This window comes from Staurois parvus, unplaced genomic scaffold (assembly GCF_062004578.1).
Source record: "Staurois parvus isolate SC_StPar_1 unplaced genomic scaffold, SC_StPar_1.0 ptg000276l, whole genome shotgun sequence".
NCBI lineage: Eukaryota > Metazoa > Chordata > Amphibia > Anura > Ranidae > Staurois > Staurois parvus.
Window position 1 is genome coordinate 2,213,099 of NW_028318072.1, and position 15,037 is coordinate 2,228,135.

At 41.2% G+C, this 15,037-nt stretch overlaps 1 protein-coding gene across 2 annotated transcripts in view; it reads left to right on the forward strand.

Annotated features, from left to right (window-relative positions):
• SEMA4C (semaphorin 4C) overlaps positions 1–7,174 on the forward strand; it is a 52,653-nt gene extending 45,479 nt beyond the window's left edge. For both annotated transcript variants that reach the window (XM_089681700.1, XM_089681699.1), the window contains 3 exons: positions 1,195–1,352; positions 1,481–1,548; positions 4,370–7,174. In XM_089681700.1, coding sequence (XP_089537826.1) covers positions 1,195–1,352; positions 1,481–1,548; positions 4,370–5,214 — 1,071 coding nt within the window. In that variant the 3' untranslated portion in view covers positions 5,215–7,174. The remainder of the gene's footprint in view (positions 1–1,194; positions 1,353–1,480; positions 1,549–4,369) is intronic.
• Positions 7,175–15,037: the final 7,863 nt, after the last annotated feature.

Below are 15,037 nucleotides of genomic sequence, written 5' to 3' on the forward strand. Positions count from 1 at the left end.
CTCCTGTACTGACCCCGGCTTCGTTCCCTGACTCTGTTTTCTGCCCGTCCTGACCTCGGCTAGGCTATCGGATTTCCGTTTTTGTCTCCTCCCATTGTACTCTGCTCTTGCGAGCGGTCTCCACATCCTCAGTTGGGTATACCCAGGGGCCGCTACCTGGTCCCTGCTTGCTGCAAGTCCATCCCCACCATCAGGGGCTCTGGTGAAGAAGCAGGCTGGGGCTTAGACTCCTTGCCCTGGGGAACTCCCAAGTTGACTACAAGGGCTCACTACCACAGGTGCTGGCAGGAACTTGCACGTGTCTCCTAACCCTGTGTTTGGTTTTGGATGTTATATGCCTTTTTACTCCTACTCTTGTGAGTATAATTTATCAATAAATTTATGAATTGCTTACTGAGGTAATGCGCAAGGTTGGTGCGCTTTGTTTTTTGTTCTGTACTACAAAATGTTTATCCTGCCAGAAATGTAGTATCCTTGTCTGAGATTAACTGGAAGCACAAACTATATAATATCTTCCTTCTGTAAACTACACCTCCATGTAATAGAGACAAAGAGTGGAAGACGTACAATACATTTTTATTTTTGGGTTTTAAAGCACTTTAATGAAAATGACAAATCTTTTGGTAGCTAAGACAGTTCACATTTATATTTCAGCTGTGTTTTAGGTGGCTTGCCTGGGGTTCAGCAGTAAAGCAGAACTCTAAGTGAGCAGTATTTAGCTGTTTGCCTGAACACAAGTAAAACTGCTAAATACACAAATGTAGGGTTGCTGTTTTTACTTCCCAAATAATTTATTTTTATCCATGAGATCTGCACAGCTCTGCCCTGGCTGCAAATGAAGACCTAATTTTCCTCTGCTTCAGTTTAGATTCTTGCTACATGTACAGATTCCCCTCCTCACCCCCAGCCTGTGAATGGACAGTGGAAAGAGAAGCGGCAGACTCAACTATGTCAAACGGATCTATTATCCTATCAGTTGCTTGTATATTAGCAACACTTAATTGGCTAATTGTGCTGCTTCTCCCTTCCTCAGTCTAAGCTCTGCTGTTCATAGGATTGCAAGAGGCTGGTACCAGGTTGAAATGGTATCCTTACATCTGTCTGGAGTTAGACTTTACTTATTACAAACATAGCATAGTTCACACATCTGTGTCCTGCCTCCATGTTGTTGACTTCTTCTTCTTTCTCTTTCAGTCTTTTCTTTTTGCTGGTTCCCCATCTGGACTGGTACAAGTGCCCTTGGCGGACTGCAGTAAATACAGATCCTGTGCAGACTGTGTTCTTGCCCGGGACCCTTATTGTGCCTGGAATATCAACATCAGTCACTGCGTATCATCTAATGAGCAGTACGGGTGAGTGCTGTAAGCCTGCTCTGAATAGTAAAACATGCATTGTTTCTGTTTTTTGGAGAAGAGGAAAAAGCTATTCTTGTAACATACTTAAAATTAGATCATTCACTGACAGCTTGTGTTCCTTGTAGGGATGTGTTACTGCAGGATATCCAAGGCTCAGATACCTCAATGTGCGAAGTTCAGTACAATAAAGCTGGTAAGTAGGTTTTTTTTTTTTTGCAGAATTATTCATAGTTAATTGGAAAGGGCCTGAGGTTAATTAGATTAAAGAGGACCCATGCATCATATTTGCATTAAAGTGCTACTATGCAGTCATTTGCATCATCCCTCCTTTTTCTGTTTTAAATTATGGATTAATTTAAAAAAAAAAAAAAAACTAAATAGCTTTTTTTGTAATGGATGTATAGCTGTCACATGGTTCAGCTCTTTTCCAGTCTATCTGCAGGTAAACATGAGCAAGAGGAGCTTCTATTCTCTTCTGGTCACGTAAAAAAGAAAAAAAGACTTTTGGATAGAGTAAAAATAAAAATGTGTGTGTGTGTGTGTGTGTGTGTGTGTATATTATATGTGTGTGTGTGTGTGTGTGTGTGTGTGTGTGTGTGTGTGTGTATATATATATATATATATATATATATATATATATATATATATGAATTGTTTTTTGACAATAGCATGATGTGGGTTGATTTCTGCCAGTCAGGGCCATGTGTCATAACCGGGAGATGAAGTCTCCATCAATCAAAATGTAATATCCCACCATCACTTTGTTTTAGCTGGATAGTGGGCATGGAGGAGGAGGGAGGGAGTGGGCTGTCATTTACCTCTGTGAATACACCCACATGTGTGACTCTATAATCACATGGGCTGCTCCGATGTGATGGGGAGGAAATGCACAGGGTGGAAATACCCTGAAAACAGAGCATGTGCACTATCTGCCTGAACTGCTCTGCAGAATTCCTTGCACTGCAGACATGGACACAAGGGGGAAACGGAGATCAGCCAGGTTTTTTGCAGAATACAGAAAACAAATCCCATAGTGACTTGGTGACTATGAACAGCATGTGATACAGCATCCATTGTTGGTTTTTAATAATGTGGTTTAATGACACCACAACAGTAAAATCAGTCTGCATATGCAGTAAAGCATGCTTGTTATACTCACTGTGGAACCTAAGGAGTTAATCCTGTGCATTGTGTAAAAATACTATTTTTGATCCTGTCTTCTCTGATCCTCCCCTTATTCCAGTGTAAACTGCTAATACCTTTTCTCATCAGCAGTATATAGCAGTCATGTGACTTCTATCAGTGTCCAGCCGAGCACTGGTTAAAGCTTGGAGGAGGAGTTTTCATTTTGTTCTAGGAGGATGCAGTAGCCCTGACCTCTGTCTGGACTGTGCTGATCACATGCACTCTCCCAAGAAAAAAAAAAACCTCTCTAACAATACATACCAAATAAGACATATTGTGTGGAGTCACTCTGCACATGCTCAGTTTGGTATGTAGTGTTAGAGAGGGTTTTTTTTTTTCTTGGGAGAGTGCATGTGATCAGCACAGGGCCAATCAGCACTGTCCAGACAGAGGTCAGGGGTTCTGCATTCTCCTAGAGCAGGGGTCTCAAAACTTTTTAAGCAAAGAGCCAGTTTATTGTCCTTCAGACTTTAGAGAGGGGCCACACTGGGGCCTTCGGCAGTAGAAAATGTTGCAGTATCAGTTGGAGTAGACCATGTCCCATTGTTGGTGTCATTGGATGGAATTTTGCCCCATCATTGCTCTCATTGGTAGAAGTAGTGTCCTATCACTGGTGTGATTGGGAGGAATTGTGCCCCATCATTGATATCCTTGGGAGGAATAGTGCCTCATCATAAGAGTCATTGGGCCCCATTGCTGGTGTCATGGAGAGGAACTGTGCCCTGTCATTGGTAGGAATTGTGCCCCATCATTAGTGTCATTGAGCCCCATTGTTGGTGTCAGTGGGAGGAACTGTGCCCCATTGTTGGTGTCATTAACACCACAAATGGGGCATAGTTACTCCCATTGTTGGTGTCATTGACAGGAACTGTGCCCCATTGTTGGTGTCATTGGCAGGAATTGTTCACCATTATTGGTGTTGGAGAATGAAATGGTGCCTCAAGGGCTGGATAAAGGCAAGCAAAGGGCCGTATCTGGCCCCCAGGCCACAGTTTGGAGACCACTGTCCTGGAGCTAAATTAAAATTCTCCTACAAGCTTTAACCAGTGCTTGGCTGGACACTGATAGAAGTCACAAGACTGCTATATACTGCTGATGAGAGAGGTTATTTAGCAGTTTATAGTTACTAAAATAATTGCATTTTCATGTTGTGTGTACTGTAGAAGACCAGATAAAGTGAATGCAGGGTCCTGGGTTTAGTAACACTTTTAACATAAACTGAAGAGTAAAAGGAAGGCTGTAAGCCTTGCCTTTTTTGGAGAGAACTGCTGCACCATGCTCCTACCTAGTAAAGCCCTAGGCAATTTGTCTTGTACCTGCAAAAGGGGAAGAATAGCCAAAAGTCTTCTCTCTCCTTCCCTTCAGGAGAGATCACATGGCAAAATGCCTAGGCCTCCATACACGTCATTGGCATTGACGAAAGCATGGTGTAAACTTTTCTCCAAGAAAGTTGATTTTGCTTACTTGTTACTCTGTTTTAGCAATTCCAACTACACATTTGAGGCTGGGTCATGCTTTAACTTGCAACCTGATTTTTGTCTTGAAGCTGAAGTAAACCCATCAATGTAATGGTTTCCCACAACTGTTCTTTTTAAGGCATGATGTGACTGACTGTCACAGTTGCTTGTACTCTCAACCACACTGTCAAGCTATCAAACAACTGGTGTCATAACTGATCACATGTACAGCTCCATGTGAACTGCAGATCAAACTGAGGATAAGATGGCAGCTTCTGTGTCTGTAAAAGATAGAAGGGTTTAGTTTTGCTTTAAAGCTCAATGAGAATGTTGCATTTTATATATATAATTTTATATTGCTTTGCTTTTCAGTTAAGCCCTCATTAAGAAACCTTACTGTGGCCATTGGGACAAATGTAGTTCTCCCATGTGAGCTGACTTCCAACCTGGCTCAACCTGTGTGGACCTTCAATGGACGTGAGTTGTCCCAAGAAGACAATGACTCTATGCTATATGACATTACCCTGCAGGCTCTGGTCATCCTTGGAGTTGGTGTCCACCACTCTGGAACATACTACTGCTTTTCAGTTGAACAAGAGACTCGCTTTGCCTCAGAAATCTACCAGCTCAGTGTTGTGGCTTCCCCATCTCTCACTTTGGAATCTCGTGCTCCCATGGATGGCCTGGGTTTGGTCTGGATGATGGTGATAGCGCTTGGAGCAGTGTGCTTGGCCTTGTTTCTGGCTGTTGTCTACCTGCGAAGGAAGTTACAGGATGAGATGGAGAAAGGGTCAAAGTCCCTTGAGAACACCCTTGTGTATCCCATTCAGCTGCCATCTCAACCCAAAATGACAAAGTGCCTGCCAAGTGCAGATTCTGATGAGAAACTTTGGGATCCATCCTCTTTTTATTATTCTGATGGTTCACTTAAAATTGTCCCAGGTCATGCATTGTGCCAAAACAGCACTGGCTCTTCCTCACCTTCTGGTAATGGGATCCCAGGCCAACCGCTGCCATCTCCGCCTCTTCACTCTCCTAACCACATGCTGCTCTCAGGAGTACGTGGCTCCAATAGTAACGGTTATATACGTCTCACACTGGGTGGTGGATTGGGAGAGGAACGTCCGCCACTTGGGGAGCTTAACGAGGAACTGAGGTGGAAACTGAAGCAAAGACAAACTCTGCCAGACTCCAACCCTGAGGAATCCTCAGTCTGACACACCCTTATACCACCTGCACAGTTTGCACTGTTTTTTTTTTTGTTTTTTTCTGAACTACCTCAGGGACTGGAGGATTGGGGGAGGAATGCAGCCAAATTTTTTTTTTCTCTCCCCTATGATGTCCTCTGAAGGACTGCAGATTAATTAAAGTGAGGAAAAGACCTAAGTGGTTCCTCTTTTGTCCCAGTGTCCTTGTTCACCTTTGCTTGATTTCTGAGACTCGTAAAACTTCAGTATTTGTTAATCTTTCATTTTAAAGGTTTGGCGCACTCACAAGTGATGTAAAAAAAAACATTGTGACTATTCCACCTTCTTTCCTGAAATCTGCAGCAATAACAGATGGTAGACTCAGTGGCACATTTACTCTGAGCTGCAGGGATCAACCATTAACCATTTAGATGCCAGTCTTGCTCTGCCTCAGCTGAATATGGGCAGTTAAATCATCACTAATGTGATCTCCAGCATTTGTGTCCTAAGTTTACAATGGTCTCAATAAGCATAACAATACCTTTTATAACTTGACCAGTTCTTTCTGTTTATAGATCTGTGTAAAAGAGCTGGAAAAGACAACCACTGGCAGCCAGTTACTATGGAACATATGCTCGACATATCATGAATATGGCTGTTTAGGCATTTAGGCTGGGTGCATTTGTGGGTTTCTGTATCCCCCTTTGTATTCCAGTCCACTTTCTGCAGGGCAGGTTAAGCTGAGATTGTTTTTGACATCATTGAAAATTTTGTGCATACCTGTCAAGTTAGTAAGACAACCCCAGTGGTCTTACATTTGTTATATATGCTTAGCACTTCACTGCAGTGACTGGTTTAGAGCTACTCAACAGGCTGAAAGTTCCTCTTGACAATCCTTTAGATGTTGCATAATATTTGTGTGTCCTGCTTCTTCTACTGGATCCTCAAAGGAAATTTAATTCTGCTGGTAGAGGGACAATATTTTTTTCTAGGATTCAGAATAGCGGTAATGACCTGGTGAGGGATTTAAAGCTTATCCATTCAACTCAAAACAGAACTCCTTTTTTTTTTTTTTTTTTTTTTTTTTTTTTGTTGGAGTTGCTCTCTAATGAAGTTTTTGTACCAGCTCAGGTCAGTCAAGTAAGCAGTTAGTAGAAGCATATGGAGCATCTGTAAACAGAAGACTATAAAGTCACAAATTGTTGGTGATTGGTGGCCCACGCCTGTACTGGAGAGAACTTGTGCCTGTGACAAATCTATAGAAAGTAATTTGAGCTTATCCAAATTTAATAGTAGAAATCTGAGAGAGAATAAAAGAAAATGTCATTCTATTCTTCGAAACTCATATCTGCCACATCCAAAATGACTGCTTCAGCCACGTGATGTTGATGCAGCCAGTCTGGTTGCTGAGTGATCGTGTATATGAATTTGTTTTAGACGCATGAAAATGAATGTGAGGATGTAGTAATATTTATATATACAGTACCTTTTGTAATGTCTTATGCTGGGACAATCCCCCAGAAAACCACTTCTTAAGCATCTTCCAATCCAATATCTCTTCCTGATCCTTTCACCAATTAAACCCCCACTTTAAGTACTGCAGCCTGTTCTAGTTAACATTTCAAAGATCCATTTTTTTAAACCCGGAATTTGTATGGGTCCCTACCATGCCAAATGCCAATTTTGTTTTCTCTTATTTGTGTGTCTGCGAGTGGCCGAAGGCAGGGATGAGAGAGCTGTGTTTTTGTATATACATATCCTGTCCACTGTTTTTAAGCACCAAACCTCCTTCGGGACCTGCCCGCTAAAAATATAATTTTTTTTCCATTCCCTTCTGTAAATAGGGTTGTCCGTTCTCACGCTCTCTCTTTCCTGGATTCCTTCTCACTTCTGTAGCTCACTGTGTAATTTATTTGTTTTAAATATATTTATTTCCTGTAAATACTGTATTTTTATATTGAGAAAATAAAAATAAAATTTAAAGATGTTATGTTATTATCTATTATTATTATTATTATTATTATTATTATTATTATTATTCATAACTAGCCAGTAAGAAGTCCTTTTCCAAAGTTTTGACGCATTAAACTTCTTAAATGTAAAACCTGATTGTTTAACTGGAAGCTCATGCTTATTTTGTACATTTTAGTGGCCTAAATATTTTAAATGGCCTAATATATCTAAAGCCAAGCTATTTCTTCTTTTCTTTTTTTTTTTTTTTTTTCCCCAGTTTGTACGGAGCTGGAATGGTTACAGCCCATAATTTTTTATTTTTGTCATCTTTGTCCCATTGTGAAGATTACCCCCTTCACTTCCGATCTTGAAGACATGGCAGGAAATATCTGCCTTCTTATACAGTTGTCTTTGAAACCGGGGTCTCCACTGGACAATTTCCCCTATATTGATGTTCTGATGAGAACTCAACATATTGGATTTCCCATATTTCAGCTCTTGTGACAGTGGTCACCAGGAAAAATAGAGCATATGAATCTCCCTAATGGGGACACAGACAGGGGTTTTTAACCTCTCATGAAAAACTAAAAAGGTTTGACATTAGATATGCTTTAAAGCTGAACACTAGGCACAAACGCTTGCATTTCGATATACTCATCTGTAACCTCAAAGGATATATAGTGAGGAACAGAAGTATTTGAACACCCTGCGATTTTGCAAGTTCTCCCACATAGAAATCATGAAGGGGTCTGAAATTCACATTGTAGGTGCATTCCCACTCTGAGAGACAGAATTAAAAAAAAAATTCAGGAAATCACATTGTATGATTTTTAAAGAATTTATTTGTCTTGCTCTGCTGAACATTAAGTATTTGAACACCTAAGAAACAGCAAGAATTCTGGCTCTGAAAGACCTGTTACTGTGCCTTTAAAAAGTCCACCTACTCCACTCATTAATCTAACTTAGTAGCACCTGTCTGAGCTCTTTAAAGACATCTGTCTACCCCACAGTCAGTCAGATGCCAACTACTACCATGGGCAAGACTAAAGAGCTGTCAAAAGACACCAGAGACAAAATTGTGGACCTCCACAAGGCTGGAAAGGGCTACGGGGCACTTGCCAAGCAGCTTGGTGAAAATAGATCAACTGTTGGAGCAATTGTTAGAAAATGGAAGAGGCTAAAGACGACTGTCAGTCTCCCTCGGACTGGGGCTCCATGCAAGATCTCACCTCGTGGGGTATCACTGATAAGAAAGGTGAGGAATCAGCCCAGAACTACAAGGGAGGAGCTGGTCAATGACATGAAGAGAGCTGGGACCACAGTTTCAAAGGTCACTGTCGGTAGAACACTACGCCGTCATGGTTTCAAATCATACATTGCACGGAAGGTTCCCCTGCTCAAGTCATCACATGTCCAGGCCTGTCTGGATCATCCAGATGGTCATTGGCAAACTTCAGAGGAGGCATGGGAGAAAGTCATGTGGTCAGATGAGACCAAAGTAGAACTTTTTGGTCTAAACTTCACTCGTCGTGTTTGGAGGAAAAAGGATGAGTTGCATCCCAAGAACACCATCCCTACTGTGAAGCATGCGGGTGGTAACATTATGCTTTGGGGGTGCTTTTCTGCAAAGGGGACAGGATGACTATACTGTATTAAGGAGAGGATGAATGGGGCCATTTATTGTGAAATTTTGAGCAACAACCTCCTTCCCTCAGTCAGAGCATTGAAGATGGGTCGTGTCTGGATCTTCCAACATGACAACGACCCGAAGCACACAGCCAGGATAAACAAGGAGTGGCTCTGTAAGAAGACTGCCAAGGTTCTGGAGTGGCCTAGCCAGTCTCCAGACCTAAATCCAATAGAACATCTTTGGAGGGAGCTGAAACTCTGTGTTGCTCAGCAACAGCCCTGAAACCTGACATCTCTAGAGGAGATCTGTGTGGAGGAGTGGGCCAAAATCCCTGTTGCAGTGTGTGCAAACCTGATCAAGAACTACAGGAACCGTTTGACCTCTGTAATTGCAAACAAAGTCTTCTGTACCAAATATTGAAACACACTGATTTTCTCAGGTGTTCAAATACTTATGTTCAGCAGTGCAAGACAAATTCTTTAAAAATCATACAATGTGATTTCCTGAATTTTTTTTTTTAATTCTGTCTGAGTGGGAATGCACCTACAATGTGAATTTCAGACCCCCTGCATGATTTCTAAGTGGGAGAACTTGCAAAATCGCAGGATGTTCAAATACTTCTGTTCCTCACTGTAAATCCACTTATCTTCATTGTACAGCACAGCACACACTCTGGATATTAATAGAACCTGGGTTATAGTCTGCTGCCTTAATGTGGTTGGACGCTGTTGAAGCTTAGCTAGACGCAGCCCCTGGGCATACCCTATTAACTCTTTTTGCTAGTGTTCTTAAGTGATTGACCTCTTCTCCCTATAGATTAAATATTACCTTGTAAAATGACCCACTCAGTTTAAGATAGGAATGAGAGGCAAAACATTTGTGTATAGATATAAAAAAAAAAACAAAGGGAAAAGGGGATATATATATATATATATATATATATATATATATATATATATATATATATATATATATATATATATATATATATATATATATAGAGATATATAGTTAGATATATAGATAGATATATAGATAGATATATAGATAGAGAGAGAGAGAGATAGATAGATAGATAGAGAGAGAGAGAGAGAGAGAGAGAGAGAGAGAGAGAGAGAGAGAGAGAGATATAGATAGATAGAGAGAGAGAGAGAGAGAGAGAGATATATAGATAGATAGAGAGAGAGAGAGATATAGATAGATAGAGAGAGAGAGAGAGAGAGAGAGATATAGATAGATAGATAGATAGAGAGAGAGAGAGAGATATATAGATATATAGATAGATAGAGAGAGAGAGAGATATATAGATATATAGATAGATAGAGAGAGAGAGAGATATATAGATATATAGATAGATAGAGAGAGAGAGAGATATATAGATATATATATATATATATATATATAGTTAGATATTCTACACACCCCTGTTAAAATATCAAGTTTCTGTGATGTAGATAAATGTTTTCAGAACTTCTTCCCACCTTTTTAATGTAACCTATAAACTGTACATCTCAATTGAAAAGCAAACTGAAATCTTGACGTGTGCGTACCATCTTATAACTGGCGATGTAGCTGTGTTCAGAATTAAGTAATCACATTCAAAATCATGTTAAATAGGAGTCAGTACACACCTGCCATCATTTTTAAAGTGCCTCTGATTAACCCCAAATAAAGTTTTTAGCTGTTGTATTAGGTCTTTCCTGACATTTTCTTAGTCGCATCCTACAGCAAAAGCCATGGTCCGCAGAGAGTTTCCAAAGCGTCAGAGGGATCTCATTGTTAAAAGGTATCAGTCAGGAAATGGGGGGAAAAAAGGATTTCCAAGGCATTAGATATTCAATGGAACACAGTGAAGACCGTCATCAAGTGGAGAAAATATGGCACAACAGTGACATTACCAAGAACTGGATGTCCCTCCCAAAATTGATAAGAAAACTGGTCTGGGAGGCTGCCAAGAGGCCTACAGCAACATTAAAGGAGCTGCAGGAATATCTGGCAAGTACTGGCGGTGTGGTACATGTGACAACAATCGCCCATATTCTTCATGTCTGTGCTATGGGGTAGAGTGGCAAGACGGAATCCTTTTTTTTTTTTTATGAAGAAAAACATCCAAGCTCAGCTAAATTTTTCAAACACATCTTAAGTCTCCCAAAAGCATGTGAGAAAATGTGTTCAGGTCTGATGAATCCAAGGTTGAAATTTTAGGCCATAATTCCAAAAGATATGTTTGGCGCAAAAAACAACACAGCACATCACCAAAAGAACACCATACGCACAGTGAAGCATGGTGGTGGCAGCATCATGCTTTGGGGCTGTTCTTCAACTGGAACTGGGGCCTTTTAGTCAAGGTAGATGGAATTATGAACAATTCCAAATACCAGTCAATATTGGCACAAAACCTATAGGCTTCTAGAAAGCTGAACATGAAGAGGAACTTCATCTTTCAGTATAACAACCCAAAGCATACATCCAAATCAACAAAGGAATGGCAGAAGAAGATAAAGTTTTGTAATGGCCCAGCCAGAGTCCAGACCTGAATTCGATCAAAAATCTGTGGGGTGATCTGAAGAGTGCTGTGCACAGGATATGCCCTCACAATCTGACAAATTTGGAGTGTTTTTGCAAGGAAGAGTGGGCAAATATTGCCAAGTCAAGATGTGCTACGCTGATAGATTCATACCCAAAAAGACTGCGTGTTGGAATAAAATCAAAAGGTGCTTCAACAAAGTATTAGTTTAAGGGTACACACACACACATTACAGTAGCAACTCTTTTGGGAAGACTGTCCACAGGATTTAGGAGTGTGTCTATGGGAATGTTTGACCATTCTTTCAGAAACGCATTAGTGAGGTGTCAGGCACTGATGTTAGATGAGTAGGCCTGCCTTGCAGTCACCACTCTAATTTCTCCCAAAGGTGTGCTGTCAGGTTAAGGTCAGGTCTTTGTGCAGGCCACCCCAAACTCGCTCATCTTTGTCTTCATGGACCTTGCTTTGTGCACTGGTGCGCAGTCATGTTGGAATAGGAAGGGGCCATCCCCAAACTGTTCCCACAAAGTTGGGAGCATAAAATTGTCCTAAATGTCTTGGTATGCTGACACCTTAAGAGTTCCCTTCACTGGAACTAAGCAGCCAAGCCCAACCCCTGAAAAAGCAAGTTCTTGAAGCAAGTTGTTTCCGTTGACCCCTGTTATTGTTGGGCCTGTTGGCTTAGTTCTGTATGTCTTGGACTCTCCTTTCTGTTATTGTGTTACACAGATTGCTTGTTAAAAAAAAAAAAAAAAAAGTCTCATGAAGTGGGGTAGAGTTGTAGGAATATGCCCTGGGGGCATGTTCAGCAGACCTTTGGCAGTATCAAATTACCTCAAGGTAACTGCCTATAACCCAGTTTCTATGAATTCCTAGCCTGTGCCCTGTAATGTACTCCCCAAGATATGGAATTTGCAGGCAAGTCAAAATTACTATTTTTGCACCAAAAGCCTTTGCAAATCCAGTTTTTTCCTAGTAAAAGTAGTAGTGATAGAAGAGCTATGGAAGGGCCCTGGCAGGCCTACCCATTACAGGTTGCCTGCAGAAAACTACAGGAGAGGGTGGATACAAGCCCAGTCACTCTGCACAGAGAGAGACCCACAGTGACTGGGCTCTACTACTCCCACAATAACATCGCAAAGCGAAATCCTTGAAAAACTACTTGGCATACAGTGATTTTGTAGGTTGCTCTAAAAAGGATCCCTGTAAAAACCTAGGCACTTTTAAGTGTGGGGGTTGCCCCTATTGTCAATACATGAATGTCAACAGTGACACCATTCTACCAAATGGGGATAGATATAAGCCTTTACAAACTGTAAAACGGTGGGAGTAGTTTAATTACTGAGCTGTGACTGTGGAGGCTCCTACGTTGGAAAAAACAAGCTCGAATTTTGGAAACTAGCATATTGCCACATTCCCAGTATGAAATCAGCCAATCCGGATTTACCTTTAGCTCGCCATATTAGGGATATTCATGATGGCAAGTTTCCTAAAATCACATTTACCATCCTGGACAGAATCCTAGTGGTAGAGGGGGAGACTGGAACAAACTTTTACTTCAAAATGAAACCAGATGGATTGTGCTGCTTTATGCCACCACCTTCCCTGGGCTAAAAGATATACTCAGCTTTAAGCCCATTTTTGAATGGTTTTGTTTTGGGTGGCTGGGAAAGATATAATATACAAACTTTTACTTCAAAATGAAACCAGATGGATTGTGCTGCTTTATGTCACCACCTTCCCTGGGCTAAAAGATATACTCAGCTTTAAGCCCTTTTTTGAATGGTTTTGTTTCGGGTGGCTGGGAAAGATATAATTGGAGAGAATCCCATTTTTGGACTATTGCCACCCAGTCCCCCTTGTTCCACTGTGGTGGACCCCTAAAATCATTCAAATTATATTGTTTTATCATTGACCATTCTTGTCTTTGGAGGTCATGACTGCCAGTATTGCCCGTATATTGGTGTAATTGTGTTATTCTGCTTATAGCTAGTCTGCTGAGATTTAGCTGTCCGTCTTGGATATATTCTGGTTTCTTACATGTTGCTTTGTACTTTCTCCACTAGATGGCAAGTTGGAGCGATCCAGGGATTAGGCTACTCACTATGCATGCCTTGACATGGCTGAGGAGGGATACACCTCCCTTGGTTGTGGCCTTTCCTCTCCACCCGGCGCACTAGGGCCAGCCAGTTCAATCTGGCCGGCCCTGGTTCTCATGTCCAGTGGTGTAGAGGGTCTTTGTAGGGCCTTCGGCCCACTCTTCCCTCTACTTGACCCTTAGGGGAGATTTTTAATAGCAGTGAGTTTTTTTGTGTTATTCATTTTCTTTGCTACCTGTTAGGTGGCATTTAACCTCCTCCGTTAAATCGCACGGACCCTGATTGAATCCACGCTATTGATGTGATATCTATTGTAGAGAACCCGCAGCCAGTGTGCTGCATATTTGCATTCACTAATGGAGGTTTTGCCTCTCATTACCGCAAATATATATATCTATCATAGAACAGGAAGTGCACTGAATATTCTTTATAGCCCCCCTTGAGGACTTTTAAGGTCTGCTCAAGGAGTATTGGAGTCAGTTCCAGGATATTATGGCACATATACAGTATTGTGATACATATGCCTTCCTATAATCATAGGCCTTTGGACTTTAGCAGACCAACTCTATACACTTTATTGTGATAGTGTGGGTATTGACTATCAATTTTCCCCTTTTTTGCTGCCACAATAGAACCGACAGCAAAGTAATGGCATTATACTGTATTTTCTATAGGCTTGTGTTTGAACCTTTTGGCATCCACATTCAATAGTCTGCTTTCAGGCGATCCCTGTGTGAGAGGATTGCCCCACTTGGGGATTGGTTATTCTCCTCCCCTCCTCCTTATAAGTCCCCTTTCACCATCTAGCCCTTTGCACACCAAGGGGCCACCGGTGAACATATCCGAATAAGATTGCTTCATGCCTTTCTCTGCACAACTATGTTATTCCAGAAGAAAACCAGATAGTATGTAGGTTGTAAATATTTATATGTTCTTAATTGTACTTTTATTGTTATGCTACTGTGAATTCTGATTCATATTCACTACATTTGTAGAATGCCTTTCCGGCCATCTTTCGCTTCAGCATACCCTGAGGAAAGACTTCTGTTCTGAAACACGTTGGGTTTTCGCTGAGGTTGCCTCACTTTTCACTGCCTTCTGAGTTGTAGGAGAAGGCTCAACACTATGTCTCAGCTCTTAGCAATTCTAACCACAGCTTACAAAGCTATCCACAACACTGCCCCTAGCTACATCACCAACCTGATCCGCAGCAATCGCCCACTCCGCTCCTCCCAAGATATCTTCCTTTCTAGCTCCCTCATCACCTCCTCCCACGCTCACCTCCAGGACTTCTCCAGAGCCACTCCCATCCTTTGGAACTATCTACCACAGCATGTCTGGTCTGCCCCCACCTTGTCTGCCTTTAGTCGATCTTTGAAATTATAATAGTATATACTGTTTATTTAATGTGCTGTATGTAGGTTCTTAACATGTATGTTATATGTTAAATTATGTCTTTTCATATCTTTGGAATATATTATCTATTTAATTATTATTTTTTGTTTGTTTTGGGTTGACCTTAAAGTCCAGTTCAAACTGTTGGGGAACACACCTTTGGGCTCTACTACAGGGCAGGGCTTCACATTGAATTGCTGCACAGATCTGAAAGAAATACACAAAACACACCAAGATTCAAGTAAGAAT